At 40.1% G+C, this 21,877-nt stretch overlaps 1 protein-coding gene across 4 annotated transcripts in view; it reads right to left on the bottom strand.

Annotated features, from left to right (window-relative positions):
• prex2 (phosphatidylinositol-3,4,5-trisphosphate-dependent Rac exchange factor 2) overlaps positions 1-21,877 on the bottom strand; it is a 156,184-nt gene that overhangs the window by 103,798 nt on the left and 30,509 nt on the right. For 3 of the 4 annotated variants that reach the window (XM_047350111.1, XM_047350112.1, XM_047350113.1), the window contains exons 2-6: positions 18,171-18,242; positions 16,600-16,722; positions 14,569-14,673; positions 6,822-6,923; positions 5,955-6,116 (exon numbers count right to left, since the gene is read on the bottom strand). In XM_047350111.1, the coding sequence (XP_047206067.1) occupies positions 5,955-6,116; positions 6,822-6,923; positions 14,569-14,673; positions 16,600-16,722; positions 18,171-18,242 (564 nt within the window). Of the gene's footprint in view, positions 1-5,954; positions 6,117-6,223; positions 6,288-6,821; positions 6,924-14,568; positions 14,674-16,599; positions 16,723-18,170; positions 18,243-21,877 lie in introns of those variants that run through there. The other variant, XM_047350114.1, reaches the window with a different exon arrangement.

Genomic DNA, 21,877 nt, shown 5'->3' on the forward strand with positions numbered 1-21,877 from the left:
TAGTTTTGGTATCATCTAACAGACCGCCTTAGTCAACATGGTTGCTGTGTCCCCTACAAGGCATGTGATTAACTGTAAATCAGAATCAGAATCAGAATCAGCTTTATTGCCAAGTTCGTACATACAAACAAGGAATTTGACTCCGGTACACTTTGCTCTTTGGTTTTGTTTTTGCATTACAGAATATACAAATTTACAATTTACAATATTCACATATATAATAAAAAGGTGTATATGCAACATCTGTTTGCTGTTGTTTTATACTCTATTAAATTTTCAACAGAGAAACAGCCTGGGGGAAGAAACTGTCTCTGTGGCGGCTGGTTTTAGTAAACAGTGCTCTGTAGCGGCGGCCTGAAGGTAAAACTCTGAACAGTTTATGTGCAGGGTGTGTGGGGTCTGCAGAGATTTTAGCAGCTCTTTTCCTGACCCTAGACCTGTATAAGTTCTGGATGGAGGGAAGGTCAGCCCTGATTATTCTCTCTGCAGGCCTGAAATGGCATTCTGTCAACAATGTCGACAGAGTCTCCCATTTGATCTTTGCAGCTCCTCCAGAGTTACCCTGGGTCACTTGGCTGCTTCACTGATAATTGCTCTCCTTCCCCAGTCTGTCAGTTTAGATGGACAGCCATAAATTTGTACATTAGCAGCATAACATGACAGACTGAACCGTGCTCTGTTAGATGTTTAAAGCTTGAGGTGTTATTATCTAACCCTGCTTTTAACTTCACAACTTGACCTGTCTGCTGTGTTCCTTGGTCTTCATGATGCTGTGTTTTCTCTAGCATTCTCTGTCAAACCTCTGAGGTCGTCACAGAACTGCCACGTTTATACTGAGCTTAAATTACATATAGCTGGACGCCATTAACAAACTAGCTTTGGAAGATAATTGGTTGCACTGGATTTTATTTCAGGGAATAAGAGTAAAGGGGGTTGAATAGAAATGCACGCCACACGTACCGTATTTTTATTTGTAAAAGGTTTTTCTTTCATGTCACTTACTCTTGTCCTTTGACATAACATCTCAAGTAGATTGTGGTTGTAACATATTAAAATGTGAAAAAATTCAAGGGGTATGACTACTTGTGTGGGGATTACTATGAGAGAGAAAGTTTTGATATCTTAGTGTTCAGATGTAGCACTGGTCAGATGAGGGTCCATATAGCCCAGCCTTTCCTGTTCCCTCTCTCAGGGGTCTGTGAAAACACTCCCTGCTTCCTCCGCGCAGATTGCTGTGGGACGTTAAAACGCAGGCTGGTTAATAGCCTAAAGAATAACATCCTGTCCTATCAGGCTACGCGCTGCATTGTCGCGCCTGGTGACCACATTTCTTGGGCGTCCTGCTGCAGAAGTGATAAAGAGCACTGTCTTTCCCCTGAAACTTTGCACGCTCTGGGAATTTATGCACCCCTGTTTGATCAGCCTCTCTCAGAGCTAAAAATAACCCCACATGTGCGCAGAGGCAGAAAATGTGCTAAGCATTTCCTCCTGCTGGAGACATCAGCGGGCCAAAACCTTTCAGGCTTTTTCCTTCTTTCCTCTCCTCGCCCTTTCTCCTCCCTTTTGCTTCTTATGAGCAGTTCTTACTTTTCTTCCCCTTCTCTGCTCCTATGTGTCTTTTATTCCTTCCTCCACACTTTTTTTGGCTCTCTCTCATGGCTTTTGACCAGATGTTAAACTAATTTGCAGCAACTGAATATGTGCACACCAGACACAGGAAACTTGTTTTGATCATTTGAAGAAGCCAAGAATGACATCAAACAATTTCAAACAATAAATCAACATTTCCTTAATGGCCGAACCAAGTGTTGCCCTTTATTGTTTTGTGACACTTTTGAAAATAGCTTCTCTTTCCTTTGCATCTCAGGCTAACCCTGCTTGATTCAAAGGTCTTCTAGGCACCATTATCTAATTTTACTGTTTTTAAAGAGACAAACAACCAAACAACAGCAACAATAAACACGAGAAAGGATCAAGATCTAGCAAATTGAAAAGCAAAATTACTGTGGATATACCACAGGTGTATTAGGGTGTATAGGGACTTAAATTTTTACAACAAACCAATAAAAATAAATTGTTAATAGCTAAATGTAATGTTGTGACCCACACAACCACAGGAAAGACAAATGACTTGACAGTGGTCCAGCACACAGTCACCGACCCTCTCATTGGTGGCTGTTCACAGAGTGCTACATCAAAGCATATCAAATAAAAAGCTGAGTGGAAGGAAAAAGTGATTGAAAAAGGTATGACATTGATAACCACATCCTTGAAAGGATTGTGAAGGAAAGCCCATTCAAGAGTTAGGGGAAGATTAACAAGGCGTGTATTGAAGGTGGAGTCAGTGTTTTAAGACAGATTATGCACAGATGTATGCAGGACATGGCTACAACTGTTAGACTGTGTTAGAAGCATCTTACCTACTCTAATTAGAGAAAGGACTGAACTTTTGCTCAAAGGTGTCTTTTAACATGAACATTAAATTTTCCTTTAATTTCAAAATCAAGTCCCAGAATCTTCAAGAAGGTTTGGGGAGCATATAATCCAAGTTGCTTGAGGTCCACTCTGAGGTTTCCCATCAGTGATGATTTTGGGAGAAAGGTCATCTGCTTGTGCTGGTCCACTGTGTTTTATAAAGTCCACAGTCAGCGCAGTGCTCTACCAGGATATTTTAGAGCCACTAATGCTTCCCTCTGCTGACAAACTTTATGGAGATGCTAATTTTATTTTCCAGTGGGACTTTGTAGCTGTCCACAGTGACAAAAGTGCCAGTACCCGCTTTAAAGACCATGGTATCAGTGGGCTTTACTGGCCTGACATTACCTCCTCAGAGAATCGGTCAGATATGGAGAAGAGGGAGACCAGAGACAGCAGACCCAACAATGCAGATGAGATAAAAGTCGCTGTAGGAGGCGCTCTGTTTATTATGTGCACACATAATATATCCGCAAGTTGGCATTGCAAAGTATTTGGATCAGCAGCTATATAAAAGGGAACTCATCAGTATGTAACAGTTGTTGCTGGATAGAGGGAGCACAACCAGCTTCTGAGTGTCCACACACTGCTGTATAGATATGAGATCATTTGTGTAGTTGGGAAACGTATGTTGGAATACCTCTGGATTTTTCTACTTTATTAAACTTGTTGGTGAACAAATGAACAAACGGAACAAGTTATAAGATATATGTAACGCAAGTAGCAACACAGCACCAATCGACACCTTGTACAGCAACACCTTGGGGCCTTTACATTGAAGCTGGGGTTTCTTTAGCTGGAAGCAAAATTAACAGAAATAAACACTTGAGATATATCACTTTTAAAATGAATTACTGAAATAAATAAACTTTTAGGGATATTTATTTAAGGTATGCTGTATTTTTATAGTGTCAAACAACTGCACACAGCAGTATTTTAAAGGATACAGCAGAAATCCAACTAACAAAGGGAAAGAATGAGAGGATCTCTGAATTCAAAGAGGTCAAACTGAGCAAATCCCACCACAAAAATACTGTGGAATAAACAATGAAATAAGAGAACAAAACTCCAGGTGAAAACCAAATGGAAACTACAACACTGAGGTCTAAATTTGCAACATTACTATGAATCAACTTTGACAAAACACAGACACTTACAGCGCTGACCAACCGGCAATCACCGTCCTGCCAAACGCTGGCAGTCATCACAGTTGAGACCACAGCAGGCCCTCGCCCTGTCTCTCCCACGCGATGTACGCGAACCTGCCAGGAGGCCTCCGAGGCAGGCCAGCAGTGGAGCGGGTCAGCACTAATGAGCAATCATTCCGGACAGGGGAAACGAGAACGGAAACATTTTCACAATCACCTCTCATCCCTCCCATCATTCCTCAAACACCCACACAGGAAAACAAAATGCAAACCATTGCTCAATCCTCTCTTTTTCATTCCTTCTTGTCTTTCTCTCTCCAGTTTTTATTTCCATCTTATTCGAAGGACCTGCAGAGTCTGGTAAGCCCGGGGCGCAGCCGTCGAGACAGTCCAGGTCCAGAATGAGCTAATGTTTGTAATTAATAAAAGTGCAGGAGAGAAACCGCAGAGAAGCAGCAGCCAGGACTGCACCGAGTACAAGATGTCACCCCACCCAACACTGAGCCCAATACTGACTGCACTATTCTGGGATTTAGTACCTACTTACCCTAGTATATTTCTCTCTTTGTACAGGATCTTTATTGCCTGATGATTTTTATTTAGATTGGAATAGAAACCACAGTTATATATACAAGTTGTTTGGCCTTACTTTTCTTTTTTGACCTGTGAAGACAAATCAACTCAAGATGAAAAACTCCACATCTGTTTATGGTTCTGCCGCACATTTTACACTGAAAAACAATATGTCCTGCTAATACTAAAACAACACATCTGAAAAGCTTAAACATCTCATACGTGTGGAGGGAAGTCAAATAATCAATGCTGTCTCTTAACTTTTCCAAATCTATTATCTCCAGTAAAAACATAAATTCAATACAACAGGTCAGTACAACTTCTAATGTCTTCCAATACTTCTTCTATAAACCATTACTGGGCCTGTTTCACTATTATTCCTTAACTCATATAATGTATCCACTCAAAAAGCTGTACACCAAGAAATGAAACCCAGCCGACCAGATGATGGCTTGACTTTAGATTCAACTGGAGGGAAAGAATTAGCCAATTTTCTCTTAATCTATGAATGAAGTTATTATCATAAGAGAGTACAAGCAATTTTAAAAGACTACAAAAGGTACAAATCTTGTTGTTCAATTGCAGATTACAAAGCTATGAAAAAGTATCTGTACCCTTTGAAGTTTTTCACATTTTGTCACATTGCAGCCACAAACCTTATTGGGGTTTTATGTGACAGAGTAGTGCAATATAGTGAATCTGAAAGGTGTGCTGTGCATTCATATTGAGACCCATTGACTCCCTTCAGAAGTCAGCTAGCTGGTAAACAGAGTCCACCTATGTCTAATTTGATCACTGTAAATATATACAGCTAAAACACTGTGAAACATAGTAATGACAGCATCATGCTGTGGGGATGCTTTTCTTCAGGAGGGACAGGGAAGCTTGTCAGAGTTGATTGGAAGATGGCCGGAGATACATATAAGGCAATCCTGGAACCAAGCCTGTTAGGCAAGGCAAGTTTACTTATATAGCATCAATCATACACAAGTTAATCCAAAGTGCTTTACCGGACATCAAAGGAAAGAGTAAAATAATACAACCTGACCATAAATGCATTGCATAAAAGAAAATTACTTTAAAATACAGATATTAAAAGCATAAAAGAAACAAATGTTTCGAACAGTTCATTAGTGTGAGAACAGATTTGAGACCGTGGTGGAAGTTCACCTTTCAGCAGGACAGCAACCCACATTGCAGAGCCACAACAGAAGGACTTGGGTCAAACCATATTCATGTGTTAGAATGGCCCAGTCAAAGTTCAGATCTAAAACCAAATGAGAATCTGTGAAAAAACTTTAAATTTGATGTTCACGGATGCTCTCCATTCAATCTGAGCTTGAGCCTTCATGCAAAAAAGAATGGTAAAACATTTCAGTTTCTAGATGTGCAAAGCTGGTAGACCTGCAACTGTAACTGCTACTGTATCAAGGGTGACTCAGATTTGGTATAAGAACCCCTAATCATGTTGAAATAGACTAAAATGAGACAGTCAGTCAGTCAGTCAGTCATTTTCTACCGCTTATTCCATAGTGGGTCACGGGGGAGCTGGTGCCTATCTCCAGCAGTCTATGGACGAGAGGCGGGGTACACCCTGGACAAGTCGCCAGTCCATCGCAGGGCAACACACAAACAACCATGAACATACTCTTTCATACACCTAAGGGCAATTTAGAGTGACCAATTAACCTAACAGGTTAAAATGAGACAGTAACACAAAAAGGTAATAAAAAGTAAAAGCATTAGGTCAAGACCCACCTCCCATCCCTCAATATGGGACTGCCATTCTTCTAAAATCTCTAACTTTTCCATCTGCCTCTTGGCTTCATTGATGCTGGAGCACACCGCCTTCATCACCTGGAGGGACTCCTGTACCAGTGTGTGGTCGTTGTGCTTCTTAGGGGTCCTCTTCAGCAGCTCCTTTGAAGGTAAAACATGTACACACAGAAAATAATCACACCTTGCTTTGCTTTCAAAAGACATAAGCCAGCTGGTAAATCTTTCAGTTTAGATTAGGTGTGAAAAACCTGTAAGAAAACTAGAAAACATTTTCTTCTCCACTTCCCTTTTCTCCCTACAGTAGCTTTTCAGATCAGTCCCACCACCTGCCATGGTCTACCACTAGTGAAGGGTATCTCATAGTCTAAATAGTGTTTCAGCATGTCAGCTACCACAGGGCAGATTTACACTCTTCTGGGTATCTCTGCAGCCACTATCTGTGTCACTTTAAAGAGAAGGGGAGCCCCCCAGCAGCTGGAAACCTTCAAATGGCTAAGCATCAGATTACCTCCCCCTTATTATCATAGCATCTCTGTGCAAATGCTGGTGGCGGTTTAGGGAATGTTGAGTGAATTAATAGATCTTAACAAGATGAATGAGACAGGACAGCTCAGATCACCAAGTCTTTGAAAACAGATTGCATTTCACTCACGTTTCACGCAGAAAAAGGAAAGATCTGAGCTAAGAACGGGTGTGCAGGTGTGAATGAGTCCAGTTAATGGTTCTGGATGAACATCAGGGCAGAGGTGGTGATGATAGGTCTTGTAATATTGTGACAGTGCAACTTTGGGTCAGAACTAAAGCAAAGATGTGTCGGTGCCTGCAAAACATAAGGGCCATACTCACTTTGAGCAGTAACGGGTACTTGCAGATCCTCTGAATGGGAGCTACCAAGTAACCTTCAAGTGGGATTTCAGTGTTTTTCCTGCCTCCCAGCAACATGCAGTTCTGTAGCAGAGAAGAGGAGAGCAAGTTAAACATTAGCTGGCTTGGTAATTTTTTTATGGTCAAGACTAACTCCTAAAGCACAGCTTTGCTCTTGGTGTCAAAATCCCAAGCCTCTAATCACTGAAACATTTTTTCCGTCACATAAAAACCAAAGATTAAAGAGTAAAGATGAATTCTGTTAGTTATTTTTAATGTTATTAATACGGTGTTGCTTCACCGCTTGCTTAGAAATATAAATATACATTTATGTTCAAAGAAAAATAGTGGAAATTGATTAATGCACTTTAAAATTACACCAGTTTACAGCAAGGGGAACGGAATGACAGAGAAGGTAGGTTTATTTGGCTTTTAGTATTTATTTTGGTATCTTGAAACAACATTTGCAGTGAATCATTGCTAAAAAAACTGTGATAAAATTCCCTGAAGATAGATGGATGGATGGATGGATGGATGGATGGATGGATGGATGGATGGATGGATGGATGGATGGATGGATGGATGGATGGATGGATGGATGGATGGATGGATGGATGGATGGATGGATGGATGGATGGATGGATGGATGGATGGATGGATGGATGGATGGATGGATGGATGGATGGATGGATGGATGGATGGATGGATGGATAGATAGATAGATAGATAGATAGATAGATAGATAGATAGATAGATAGATAGATAGATAGATAGATAGATAGATAGATAGATAGATAGATAGATAGATAGATAGATAGATAGATAGATAGATAGATAGATAGATAGATAGATAGATAGATAGATAGATAGATAGATAGATAGATAGAAGGATGGATGGAGATGGTTATACACCAAGAAATGCCCACTGACCATGAATGTCCCTGATAAATCCAACCCTGTGGCTAACTTGCGTAAATATACCTTCACACCCGATCCCATGAGATTATTAAAGACACTTGAGCACCAAACCTCGAGACCAACTTAAGTCTTGAGTTGCTACTTGCGTTTACAATGTCATTTCTAACATTAAATGAATTGTTTTGGACGGTTTGTTGGTATGGTCTGAATAGACATCAAAGTCAGACAATTTGACAATATCACTGTGAAAATGATTAGTAAATCCTTATTTCTTCTAAGCTACAGCACTCAGTTTTACAAAAACATTTAGAAGAGGATTTCCTGACAAATCTGTAGGCACACAGAGGCAGAAGGGTGGAGTAGAGCATGAAAAGGGAAGTGTTGTAGTATCTCTGTTACTTTCTGACTATAGGATGTCAGAAAGCTGTGCTAACGTTTGAAAGAAATTTCACTTTCAAGACATTGTTTTGTTTTGAAACGTTTATCACTATTATACATGCTAATATCTAACTAATATCTGCTATAATTTCTTGAGCTTTTTGATGATTAGAGGCAGGCCAATATATCAGCTGGCTGGTAAATGCCAAGTTGATTTCTGGTTACTGTTTGGACAGTAAATGTTGACACTACAGCCTCCCACCCCTCCAAACTCTGGACATCTTTGAACATCTTTTCATGGCTATTTCAGGCCGGCCAGTCATTTGGCCCAGAAGAATCCACTGAGAATTTGGTTTTCAGCCGATGTGCCCAGTCCACATTTTGCAAAGATGTTAAAACTCAGACTTGATTGGCCTCAACAACTCTTCAGCCACATTTATACATTGTTGTGTTCCCTCGAGTAGAAAACTGTGTCATTTTTTCTAAGTCTTTTTAAAAACAAACTTGGCTCAAAAGGCTATCCAACACTCTTGTGTGTATTTGCTTCACCTAATGGCATTTAAATCATTGAGCAATAAGTACCGATCAGCAGTGGGTCACATTACTGGAAGCTCCAAAATTATCATTTCTACTGGGTAATCTGTATACTTAGTAGCCTGAGCACAAGGCGGAGCAGATCTGTAAACACAATGCATGTGCTCACTTTCTGCATATTATTACATCATTGTTTTATTCCTGCAGAGTAGAGCTACACAATACATAAATTACATTCCCATTGCATTACAATATGTGGTAGACTTTTATATTTAAGCTCCCCAGCATTTACACCCTGATAACCAGTGAGTAATGCGGCAAGTTAAATGGTCTCTCCCTGTCTTTGGTGCCAGCACTTTATGTATATTTAGGGACCTAATGTGTTAAAGCTCAGAATTAGTGGTAAGGGCATTGTGATTATGGAAAAGAAAGAGAAAATTGAGGAAAATATAGGTTGACTGCCATCGGAATAATCAACAATATCGGAGTTGCACGTTTTCCTAATATCATGCAGCCCTACAGAAGAGATTGAACACATTTTAAGTCCCAGTAAAAACAACTGGCAAATAGAAACAAAACCCAAATAAAGCAAAAATATTTAGCATAGATTATCAGCCAGGGGCTGCTTGGATGTTTAAATGCCAGCATTGGCCTTAAAAAATATATACCGGTCAACCTCTAGTTCTAAAATGAGCAAATATTTGCATTTTGTCTTGGAAAATCTACAAGGTATCACAAACCACAAGAGAGTGACTGAGTTGACAACTTAACAGAAAACCTACAGGCAGCAACAAAAAACAATGTATTTTGAAGAAAAAGCACATAAGCTATGAGAAATATTGTTTTCAATATAGCAGTAGCGGTAACATTAATATGGAAGAGGAAAGAAATAGAAATTTAGACATTACTCATAATCTCTGGCAGTTCAGCACTGCAGCACAGCTAGCTGCTACAGGAAGATAGCAATTTACCCAGAATGAAACTCCCTTTAGCCATTGTTTCAAAAGTCGAGGGATTGTTGAACCATTTAGACCAGTACTTGCTGTGTCAATAGCTTCAATGATAGTGAATAAGAACCACCATAATAAAAGTTTCTACAGCAATAAGTTCTAAAAGAACAAAAAGAACAATAAAAGTGTATGATTGACAAAAATGTTTGAAGCATTTTATGCTGGCATGCATTATTCTGAACATCAGTGTGGTGGTTGTCTTCAGATATGTCTCTTTGCACGCCTGATGTTTACAGAGATAAAGGCTACGTTCACACTGCAGGTCGTGATGTTCAATTCGTTTAGTTTTTTTTCTGAAATCAGATTTTTTTGCGTGGTCTTTCAAACGACCAAATAAGTGCAACCCCCATTAGACTTCAGTCTGAACTGTTCACGACCCCGAAGCAACCCGCATGCGCAGACAGAGAATTCAGACATCATACCACAACACACTGTTTATGGACATAATAATGGATGTTGGCGTATCTGTGTTATTAAGTTGTTGAGCAATGCGAGCCGACAATATTCTGACCACATCATAACAAGACGATGAAAGGTAAGAAAACAGAGAGCACAAATATTCACAATGGCCTTTTGTGGAGCTGTGACTGCTACTTCTGTAGAGAAGTCTGTGTGGATGCGTAGTCAGAGCCAGGACAATGGCGTAGAAGTCGGATGAAATGCAAATTGGCCGTTCTGACTGTGGATGCTTAGATATGCTCAGATATGTTTCCAATTTAGTCCCACATATATAAGTGTCATTTGTTTTGGAGGTGAAAGTGTGCAGATGCAGTGTGAACATCTGAATCATGAACCACAGTACTGGTCAAAAAGCTCGGAAGGGCAACATGCCAGTAGCATTAGAAGACAAAATAGGACAGGTTTCTAAATTTGCAGACGCAAGTGCAGAGAAAACAGCACACAAAGCGTAATATACTGCTTTAACTGTGACATAACAGTCAAATCAAATAAGGCTGATTCAAACATCATCTACAGTTTTCATGACCAATCAGTCTGTCTGATGTGTCGTTGAGTGGCTCTTTGATGCACTGTTCTTATAACCTTTCATATTCACAACATAGTTTGTGCAAGGTTGAAAACGTTGTGGTGAAAATTACAAAACAAAACAAAAAAAGTCCCAGCTGTCAAGCCTGAGAATAGAATACTGTTCATCTGTATTCAGAAATTATGTCACAAATGAGAGAAGGGGACAAACAGCTATGCTTTTCCTCTTACAAGGGGAAAATGTAGGACTGGCACAATATATGGTTTTAGCTTTGATTGAACCCAGATCATATAAGATTATGTCACAGACTTTGAGGTACAACTTAAATTTCCTTGACAACCAAACCTAGCTAATAATTATCTGCCAGTGCAGGATGTTTTTTTTCTATTTACTACCAGCTAGGTAATTTACACAGTGCTTGGGACATATGGACAGCCTCTGCATAAATTCAATGATTGCAAAACATGAGATTAAATGACTAAAATAGTACGTCTAGGTAGAGAAGAACCTGCCTTTTAAGACTGTGAATGAGGATCAAAAAACTTAATCTAGAACCTTAAAATAAGTTGAAGAACTTGTTGATCAGTCAGGGAGTTCTTCTTCCATGCTGCAATATAAACACACTGTGCACATCGATCAATCCTTAGTACATGCCAGTTTCCCAAATCTCCCACTGTGAGTCTGCAGACTGGTTAAGAAATCCAGCCTTCCCTGTTAGACAGAATGTACTTTAAGGTCTTTTCATGTACATGTACAAGTAGCAGGACTCAATAAAATAGCCTAAAAACTAAGATGCATTGAGAGATCATTTGTTGACCAGAATTGGTTGAACTTTAGCTGGACAGGTCCTGACGGGTGACCTTTCTGTCAAAAAAGCTCAAATATCTTTCGTTTTCTGCTACCAGTTCAAGTCACAACACCCCTCACTGTAGAAGTTGTTATTGAGGGAAGAGAACACAAAGTTTTAGTATCCCTGAGTGTAGACAGATTAACTAGGCCAAAATCGAAGGCATCCGGACCTTCACTCAGTTATTCTGAAAAGGTTTCAACACCTATCCATTAGTCTTCTTCAATTCTGGAGGCTCGCTGGCCACCAGGATAAAGATAACAAAGACACCATTCTCATATGGTAACATTCAAGTATCTGAAACAAAATATAACCTGCCTAAACCAGATCCACCACAGAACAATGGAGCACAATTATATCTGGTTGGTACGCTTCTTTGAGAGAAATTCAGACACAGGTTATTAATTAGAAGATCCTCAACCGATGTTACAAAACAGAATGGCTTACTTTAAATTGAGAAAAAATTATTTATGCTGGCATCATCATAAAGAATCTGGAACAATGCTACACATGCTGTATGAATGTGATATGGTTACAGGTCTTTAGGATGAGATTCTGTCCCACCAAATGAACTCCTTAATGCTTCCTTAACAAAGAACGCGACCATTTGTCCCCTAGACGTGATACACAAAAGCCCTCAAATATGGATGGCATCAGACTGTGGTGCTGACTTGGCCACGCTAACTGGATGTAAAATCATTGTGGGACAATAGAAAACAACAGCACCATCATCTTTTGAACAATGGATGGAAATGATGTGTAATATGGCATAATTTGAGGAGATTATTTTGCTAATTTTCCTAATAGATGAATCTGTTGACCATTTATTTTGAATATCCGTTTAATAATCAGATAGCAAAATGTGTTTAATAAGAGATTTTTTTACAGAATTTGAACCAGGTGAAGCTAAAGCTATGCCGCTTGAGGAGTTCTTTATAGAACATATTTACGGAAAAAGAAGGTTTTTCATCTTAAACGCAAAATATTTATATTTTTTGTACAATATTGGCCTAATTACTGCTCTGAGTGGGTTGTTTTTTCAGCAAATGGCATGTTTTAGAGTTTGGACAGTCCAGTTAACAATAATTCAGTTACTAAATCAGTTGATAAATGTTTTAATAATTGATTAATCACGATTAATCAGATTAATTGTTTCAGCCATAATCCAAACTGTCAGGATGATCAGACATTCCTAAATTCCTAAAACATGGAGACCCTTTCTGGATTATATCAGCAAATCAAGATTTCTTTTGACCCTGTTTAACACATGCTGCCCATGTTTTACTAGATGCAGCTGAAGACAATGTATGTATATTCGCATGTATGTGTATTATAGTTAGCTCATCCTCTCTCTTTTAAGGTACTGCCCAGAATAATAATACCTGTTGGACATTTTTCCTCCTTTTCCATTAGTATCTACTCAGCGCGGTTCGTCTCGGGTCGGTTCTACTCTGCGCGGTTTGGTTTGTTTTCCATTACAACTGTGTACCATCTAATTGCGGTTGGTATCGTCAATAGCAAGGCGGCTCCACAGTCCAAAAAAGTAACGTGATGTGATTTGTATGTGACACAAACACAACAACAATGGAGGACCTGCTGCTTGTCCAGTAACTTTTGTCAGACTCAGAGTGAAAGCAGAGCCAGAAGGCTGCTGGCGGCAAGACGACTCTGGAAATGTACAGGAGACAAGAAGAAGACAAGGAGCGGTACAAGCTAAAGGACCAGTGAGGGTAAGCTACCTAATGCTAGCTTGCTATAGTGGTCATTTACACAATAAGCCCAGTTTACAGCAATTTAACAGTTTAAGATATTAGTTAGTTATTACAATGTGACTAGTGGCGCCGCCCCCTCGCCATAAGTGACCAACAGACTTCTGACAGTGCATTTTAAGCACAACTCAACACTGTTGGATCTACAAGAAAGCGGGTACAAAAAATGGTAAGAGCGCTACATTACTAATGGAAAAGCCTAAAACGAAAGTAGAGCTGTACCAGACCGGAGGGACTAGTGAAAAATGGGCAGGACATTTTGTGTTGTAAAACTTGCTTTAGAAAAGTAGATTTGTTGGTGTGTTTGAGTGGGAGAGGCAATGTTATGTTAGAATGGTTTGGAAAATGTCCTATTTGAACTATCTACACTGCTTTGTAAACTCTTGGACACAAAAATTTTAAAAAAGGTTAAAAGGTCAACTAGTAACGATCATTCTCACCTCCCCTCTGACCCAAAATGTAGATGACTTGTCCCTGAATTACAGTGCTAGCACTAAATCAAACTTTGTGACAGGCAGTAGGCCAAAGGTTTACAGGAGCTTAATGGGTGTCCTCTCCCTGGTCACTATAGCTCCCAGTTGGTAAGCTTAGGTTTAGAAATACATGACTTCCTGTGCAGCTTGGAAAGTAACAAGAGACCCAAATGGCCCAGATGGAAGGCTTGGTCACCAAAAGGTCAAGGCTAAAAATCAATGTCAATTAATATCTTGCTTCTTCTGGCTACCCTGACCAAAGATACTCACAGTCAATGAGATAGGATTCTGGTGCCACTGCTCTTTGATGACAGGTAAAGCTTGTGCATATACAATTAGAACTCTCAGTCTATCAATTACACAGTAACAAAAAGGTTACACGTTTGTATCACAGGCAGCAAAATCAATCAATAAATAAAAGTGTACCAAAGTGTAGTTTTCATTTTTTTTAGGGTTATCGTCAAACAAAACAGCTGATGGATTTGACCAAGCTGCCAACAAGAGAAAGTTTAAAAGAAACAATGACGTGTGGATGCACCGTAAAAAGCTGGGAGTCACAAGATCTAAAGCTTAGCAGTAAATACGTGTGAGTACATTCTGTGACCTGGAACAAAGGATGTATTCATCTGTTGTTCTGGCAACACGATCCTCCCATGTGGAAGTGAAAGTTTACCAGGAACGGCAGGACAGGAAACAGGAGTCCACCCACGCATGGGGCAGAGTCGTCCGAAGCAGGCTTTGACTGTCTGATGGTCACAGTTTGCATAAAACACATCCATGTTTCAGCTCATGCACTGATGTTGTATGTCTCTCACCAGTAAGCATGTTCTGACGCTCCTTGTCTTATTGAGCTCCAGCAGCAGCCTCTGGGCCTTCTCATGATTCCCGCAGTATTCATCGTAAATCTGGAAACGGCTCCTCTGCAGGAGACACAGAAAGCCAAAGGGAGCAAAAGCAAAAATGGCAACAAAGTCACACAAAAGGGGAAAGAAATGAGTCAGTTCAGTCATAAAAATAATTCTATCTTATCTGGAAAAAATGGAAAGCTAACTCCGACTGCACTGTTCAATGGTTAGGATTAATTGGAATGTATGTACCTGACTGTTGTGAAGTGCCTTGAGACAACATGTGTTGTGAATTGGCTCTATATAAATAAAACTGAATTGAATTGAATTGGAAGTTATTTGATATTCAGGCAAAAATACTTGAAGCAGACCTCCCTAACATGGTTTCACAATAGAATCTACTTTTGAAATATCTTCAATAAACAGTTCTGCTGAAAGATTTACGGGCACTTGCTTGGAATAATGAAAGACTACCTCCAAGTTCTTCAACGCCATCTCAGATCAACACTGAAACTTGGACACAATTGGGTGTTTCGGTAGGACAAGGATCCCAAACATTCATCAAAATTGGTTTTAAAATTGATAAAAGCCCTAAACTATTTATTTATTTAATGAACTCTAGCATTTCTGATAATAAGAGTGGACAAATATTAAGCTAGAATTGTGCAGATACAAACCTGTTGAAGGCCTTTGTGTACAACCTATAGATCATTTCTAAACGTGCATTCAAAACTGAAAGTAAACACCAAAGCTTTTTAGTAAATACTACTTTTAGAAAGTTTCTCAATATTGTGTTTTTTTTTTTTACATTACAAGGCTCTTGCAATGTCTGCTGAACTTGAGACATTTTATTATTTACTTACTTCTGATAAAAACACTTACAAAACCGAAGAAAAAGATGGCACATCAGAGTACTGAGCAGACATATACATTGTGAAACTCTTCTCATTCATCTTAAAAGGTGTATTGTATTTTGTGGTGCGTCTGTGCCTGCGTCTGAGGGACGAAGGGGTGGGGTGTTGTGTCTTCCATCATGTCCTGTCATCCGTCTTGCAGCCATATGAACAGCAACTTTCCACCAAAGCTATTCATATGACATCCCATGCTTCATTGTCTTTGAGAGACCACATCACGCTGCCTCTAAATCACTCACTACAAAGTCACAGCAGACCAACAAAAATACCCCACAGTCTGCAGGCAAACTGCTCAGCCCCAGTGATGAGGACGGAGGAGGAGATGCTAAAATTAAACTGTCGCAACAAAAAGTTAGGCTCTTACAAGATTAACACAACAATATCCATCCTGGATAAGGTTTTTTCTGGAAAAAACGTGTATGAATTCAGTCGGGGTGTAGTCCAAACGACGAGAGACACAGAGCAAGACTACAATAGTCATCAATCAGCAGTTCAACTGGATTATTTTTTTTCTTTCTGGGAATGTTTTTGCATGAACAACAATAAAGTTTGACAGTGCTGCAGAAAAGAGGAAGAGTGTCGTGCACTCACATGTTGACTTATGACTGAATTACGTTCATAAGTTTTCAGTTTTTAGCTTTGAAGTGTGACCCATTCCCTAAATCAAATCATCTCATAATAAACCTTCTGCCATCTGTACTGCAGCTAGATCGTCTTTCTTTTCACCTGTTTCCAACAGCAGACAGCAGCGGCAGGAGCAGAAGTCCAACAGAAGGATGGTCAGATTTATAGCACTTCAAAACCTATAACATGTCAGTATGCCTCAGGGCTCTGCATCAAAGTAACGTGATATATAGGGTCTCAGATCAGTATATCAGAGCCACATCAAGAATATCACACATGTGCACTGTCTCATAACGAGTAATCCAGAGAGATTAATTGATGGCATGTGGAGTATCATTTTATTATCAGTTGTGTTGGTAGGCCTTAGTGTGTGCGCTATGGGGAAATGAACTTTTTTTTTCAGATTACAGTGAAGGATGTTTCAAATGTAAAGCTTCCACGAGAGGAGGAGAAAGCTACTCACGAAGTGCAGGAAGCAGCGGCCGATTTCGTGGTGAGGGTGAGGGTCAGGCTGCAGCAGCTCCTCCACCATCGAGAGAAAGTCCTTGTGGACGGCCAGAATCTCCTCAATGTTGGAGAATAAAACCTGAGAGGTGAAAATGCTGCATTATTAACAAAAAACAAAAGAATTCAAAGCAGGAGGGGTTTAACTGCTTTGTTTCTCATCAGTTGCAGTCCTACCTACAGTGCCTTGAGCTTTTTCGCCTCTGTTCATGTTGCAAACACAAACATAATTGCATTTTATTGGAATGTCATTCAAAACAGAGTGGTGCATACTCATGAAGTATGAAAAAAAAACCTTAATTGATCTCATTTTTTAAACAAAACAAAAATCTGCGTGATGCACATTTTGATTCATCCATTGAGTGCATGTCTCTACCAACTGTATACATCTACAGCCTGGTAATTTTGTTTTGAACTGCTTAAACTCTCCTCTTACCACTATTTCATAAAGGGCAGATGTGTAGAGGGCACAAGTAATAGTCGTCCTGTAACCTTTCACCAGAGCTGTGGATCTCTGCAGCTCCCTGAGTGACAATGGGCCTTTGTTTTATAACCTAACCCTGCTCTAGCCTTCTCCAAACTTTCTTCTGACCTGACTACTGTGTTCCTTGGTCTTCACAATCTTGTTTGTTCTCCTATGTTCTCCAACAAGCCTCTGAGGCCTTTATAGACCAGCTGGATTTATACTGAGATTAAATTACACACATGTGGACTCTATTTACTAATTAATATTAATTATTTAAATGTTGGAAACCATGTATCATTGTCCTTCCACTTTATAATTCCAAAACGTTTAAGAGGTATGAACATTTTTGAATGAGATAGTAGGTTAATGCTGCTTTTTTGTGGTCACTGGTGTCACATTTTTGATGATTGTACTATACCCTGATGTTAGAGTCTGGTAAAAGAGTGTCTAAATATGCAAATCAGAGCTCTTTATCTGGTTTTTTGGGGTTAAAGCAGATTTTAATGATGCTACGCAAACAGCAAAAAAAAACCCGGATGACTTTCATCGCTGGGTTTAAACTCTGGAGGACTGGATGTCATTTAGCCCCTCTGTGACATTACAGCCATAATAACCCCCTGCTATCTAAAAAAAAACCTCTGAACAGCATGTTCCCAAACAAAACCTAAAACACGAAGACATATTCCAAAACACGGACGTGCAGTAAATATCCTCTGAATGCGTGTTTACCTCAAAAAGTAAGCAAGCTCACAGAGAGGCTCCCACTGTGACGGAGCATCCTTTATTATCCTCCAGCCGGAATCATTTATAAATAGATTAGATATTTGCAGCTGTTTCCTGCATCGCCTACGTCTTTCTCCATTCAGAACTTGGCTATTTTAGTGAAAAAAAACAACCTTTTTAACGATTAATTTAGCTTTGCATGCAATTTCCAAACTTTCAACAGATCAGGTTACAGAAAACCGAAGGTTTCTATGGAATTTTAAGGGTAAAAATTAATTGCTTTCAATGTTGTTTCAGGTCTTAATAAAACGGTGACAGAACCCAAAGACCAGCCTGCTTACCTTGACTGTTTCCTCTGTGATGTTTTTGTCAATTTTGGTGGCTGCGTATTGGTTGAGGCGATGTAGGAACACCTGAAGGAGTGTGGAAAAGGAAAAGCAGAAGAAGAGCACATAAATTATATGACTTAGAGGCCAAATAGATTTGGGGCATTTTGGGTGCTGCTGCAACAATTTACAGCACATTGGTTACTCACACAATGGACACCTGATATTTCAAAAGGCAATCCTGCACAGTTCAGAACTGTAACTGCAGAGCGTTGAATTTCAAAGGTCGCATTATGATGTAAGTTGGAGAGGCCAACAGAGTGTGAACTGCGATGGATAGAAAGAGCTCTTACTGCTAACAGTCCCTAAAGACTCCAAGCCCCATGATACAACACATGCCCTAAAAAACTCAATTAATGGCTCAGAGCACTTTCTGAAAGTGGTACATTAACAAGGTGCAGTTTAGACCTGCTCTTCAAAATATGTGAAAATAAGGGAAAATGACTAATTTCTTAAACTGCCTGGAGGAGAGCTTTGAAAGAAGAGGACATCCATCAGCAGGAAATCCATGAAAATCTTTGCGTGTGAAATTGTTGGTTTGCAGCTTGGCAGACAGAAAAAAAATTTATTCGCTTTTGACTGATGCTTACACCTTTCATCAGCAAGGATGGCATATACAGGTCCTTCTCAAAATATTAGCATATTGTGATAAAGTTCATTATTTTCCATAATGTCATGATGAAAATTTAACATTCATATATTTTAGATTCATTGCACACTAACTGAAATATTTCAGGTCTTTTATTGTCTTAATACGGATGATTTTGGCATACAGCTCATGAAAACCCAAAATTCCTATCTCACAAAATTAGCATATTTCATCCGACCAATAAAAGAAAAGTGTTTTTAATACAAAAAACGTCAACCTTCAAATAATCATGTACAGTTATGCACTCAATACTTGGTCGGGAATCCTTTGGCAGAAATGACTCCTTCAATGCGGCGTGGCATGGAGGCAATCAGCCTGTGGCACTGCTGAGGTCTTATGGAGGCCCAGGATGCTTCGATAGTGGCCTTTAGCTCATCCAGAGTGTTGGGTCTTGAGTCTCTCAACGTTCTCTTCACAATATCCCACAGATTCTCTATGGGGTTCAGGTCAGGAGAGTTGGCAGGCCAATTGAGCACAGTGATACCATGGTCAGTAAACCATTTACCAGTGGTTTTGGCACCTTGAGCAGGTGCCAGGTCGTGCTGAAAAATGAAATCTTCATCTCCATAAAGCTTTTCAGCAGATGGAAGCAAGAAGTGCTCCAAAATCTCCTGATAGCTAGCTGCATTGACCCTGCCCTTGATAAAACACAGTGGACCAACACCAGCAGCTGACACGGCACCCCAGACCATCACTGACTGTGGGTACTTGACACTGGACTTCTGGCATTTTGGCATTTCCTTCTCCCCAGTCTTCCTCCAGACTCTGGCACCATTGATTTCCGAATGACATGCAGAATTTGCTTTCATCCGAAAAAAGTACTTTGGACCACTGAGCAACAGTCCAGTGCTGCTTCTCTGTAGCCCAGGTCAGGCGCTTCTGCCGCTGTTTCTGGTTCAAAAGTGGCTTGACCTGAGGAATGCGGCACCTGTAGCCCATTTCCTGCACACGCCTGTGCACGGTGGCTCTGGATGTTTCTACTCCAGACTCAGTCCACTGCTTCCGCAGGTCCCCCTAAGGTCTGGAATCGGCCCTTCTCCACAATCTTCCTCAGGGTCTGGTCACCTCTTCTCGTTGTGCAGCGTTTTCTGCCACACTTTTTCCTTCCCACAGACTTCCCACTGAGGTGCCTTGATACAGCACTCTGGGAACAGCCTATTCGTTCATGAAATTTCTTTCTGTGTCTTACTCTCTTGCTTGAGGGTGTCAATAGTGGCCTTCTGGACAGCAGTCAGGTCGGCAGTCTTACCCATGATTGGGGTTTTGAGTGATAAACCAGGCTGGGAGTTTTAAAGGCCTCAGGAATCTTTTGCAAGTGTTTAGAGTTAATTTGTTGATTCAGATGATTAGGTTCATAGCTCGTTTAGAGACCCTTTTAATGATATGCTAATTTTGTGAGATAGGAATTTTGGGTTTTCATGAGCTGTATGCCAAAATCATCCATATTAAGACAATAAAAGACCTGAAATATTTCAGTTAGTGTGCAATGAATCTAAAATATATGAATGTTAAATTTTCATCATTACATTATGGAAAATAATTAACTTTATCACAATATGCTAATATTTTGAGAAGGACCTGTATTTTTAAGCAAGTTTAATCTTTCACTTCATACAATGCAGATGAGAAATTACATCCCACATCTCAAAATCTTAATCCTTTTGAATCATCAACAAAGTAACCATCTTTGATGTTTGTATTACTCATTGTTTTTTTTAAATAGAGCGAGTTAAAGAGATGGTATTTTTGATTTGTTTGGAAGTGTGGTTCTGTAGTGTAGTTATCGGCAGTCAGTATCTTAGCTGCAGAAGATTTTCATTTTGACAAACTCAGATTGGAGAAACAGGTAATTTATGATCGGAGAGTGAAGATAACAGCTAGTGAGTTTTCGGATCAGTTCCAGAGTAAGATTAACCTTCTCTTGCTTAAAACCTGGTTGGAAAAACAACAAGAAAAACGCACTGTAGAGCTTGGTAAACATACTTTCACAAGACCTTGGAATTAGGTGGAGCAGTATGGCTTTCATCTTGGCCGTGGAACAGTGGACCAGATCTTTATCACGGTGAAACTGTTTATGAGGTCATGGGAGTTTGTTTGGTCAGTTTACGTACATGTTGTGAAACTGGAAGTTTACAAGCATGCCCCCAAGAGTATTTTGTGGAGGGTTTTGCAGGACTACATGTTGTTGGGAATGCTACCAACAGCAATCCGGTTCTTCTACATAATGACAAGAGCTGTGCCCCCATTCTCAGTATAAAGTCAAGCTTGTTCCCAGTGTGGGTTTAACTTCCAGGGCTCTCCTTAGTCCCAGATCATGTTTATGGTGTTCATAGAAGTATACTCATGGAGAGTAGGGTGTCCAGTTTGGAAACCTCAGGGTCTCATATTTGAAAATGATCTGGGTCTGTTGGCATCTTTATGTCATGACCTTTGACCTGCACTAGAGGGGTTTACAGCCATGTGTAAAGCGGCCAGGATACGAGTCAGCTTCTGAGGCCATTAACAGCAAAGGTAGACTGCTCCATCTGGGTGGAGGTCGATCCATTGGGAGTATATCCTGAAGCAGACACTGAATTTGCTGCAGGGGCTATATTTGCACTTTGTAAACATATTATGGCTGGCTGGCTGGCTGGCTGGCTGGCTGGATGGATGGATGGCTGGCTGGCTGGATGGATGGATGGATGGATGGATGGATGGATGGATGGATGGATGGATGGATGGATGGATGGATGGATGGACAGCTTACATTGCAAGTGGGATACTTATTTCTAAGAACTCACCACAACCCCACTTCAACAGATCCAAACTGACTTGTCATTTTGAGACTCTTTAAACCAAAATGAACGGAGGTTCATACCAAACATTGTAGTTCTTTGAATGAGCTAAATCTGACTCCAATCTATTTTTGCATTCAAGCAAAAACTGAAATGTCACCAACAGTTTGTCTGAAATCACACAAAGCTGATGCTGCCTGACAGACAGAAAATGAGGCACAATACCACAGATCCTGACA

This window comes from Girardinichthys multiradiatus, chromosome 21, assembly GCF_021462225.1.
Source record: "Girardinichthys multiradiatus isolate DD_20200921_A chromosome 21, DD_fGirMul_XY1, whole genome shotgun sequence".
Taxonomy (NCBI): Eukaryota; Metazoa; Chordata; class Actinopteri; order Cyprinodontiformes; family Goodeidae; genus Girardinichthys; species Girardinichthys multiradiatus.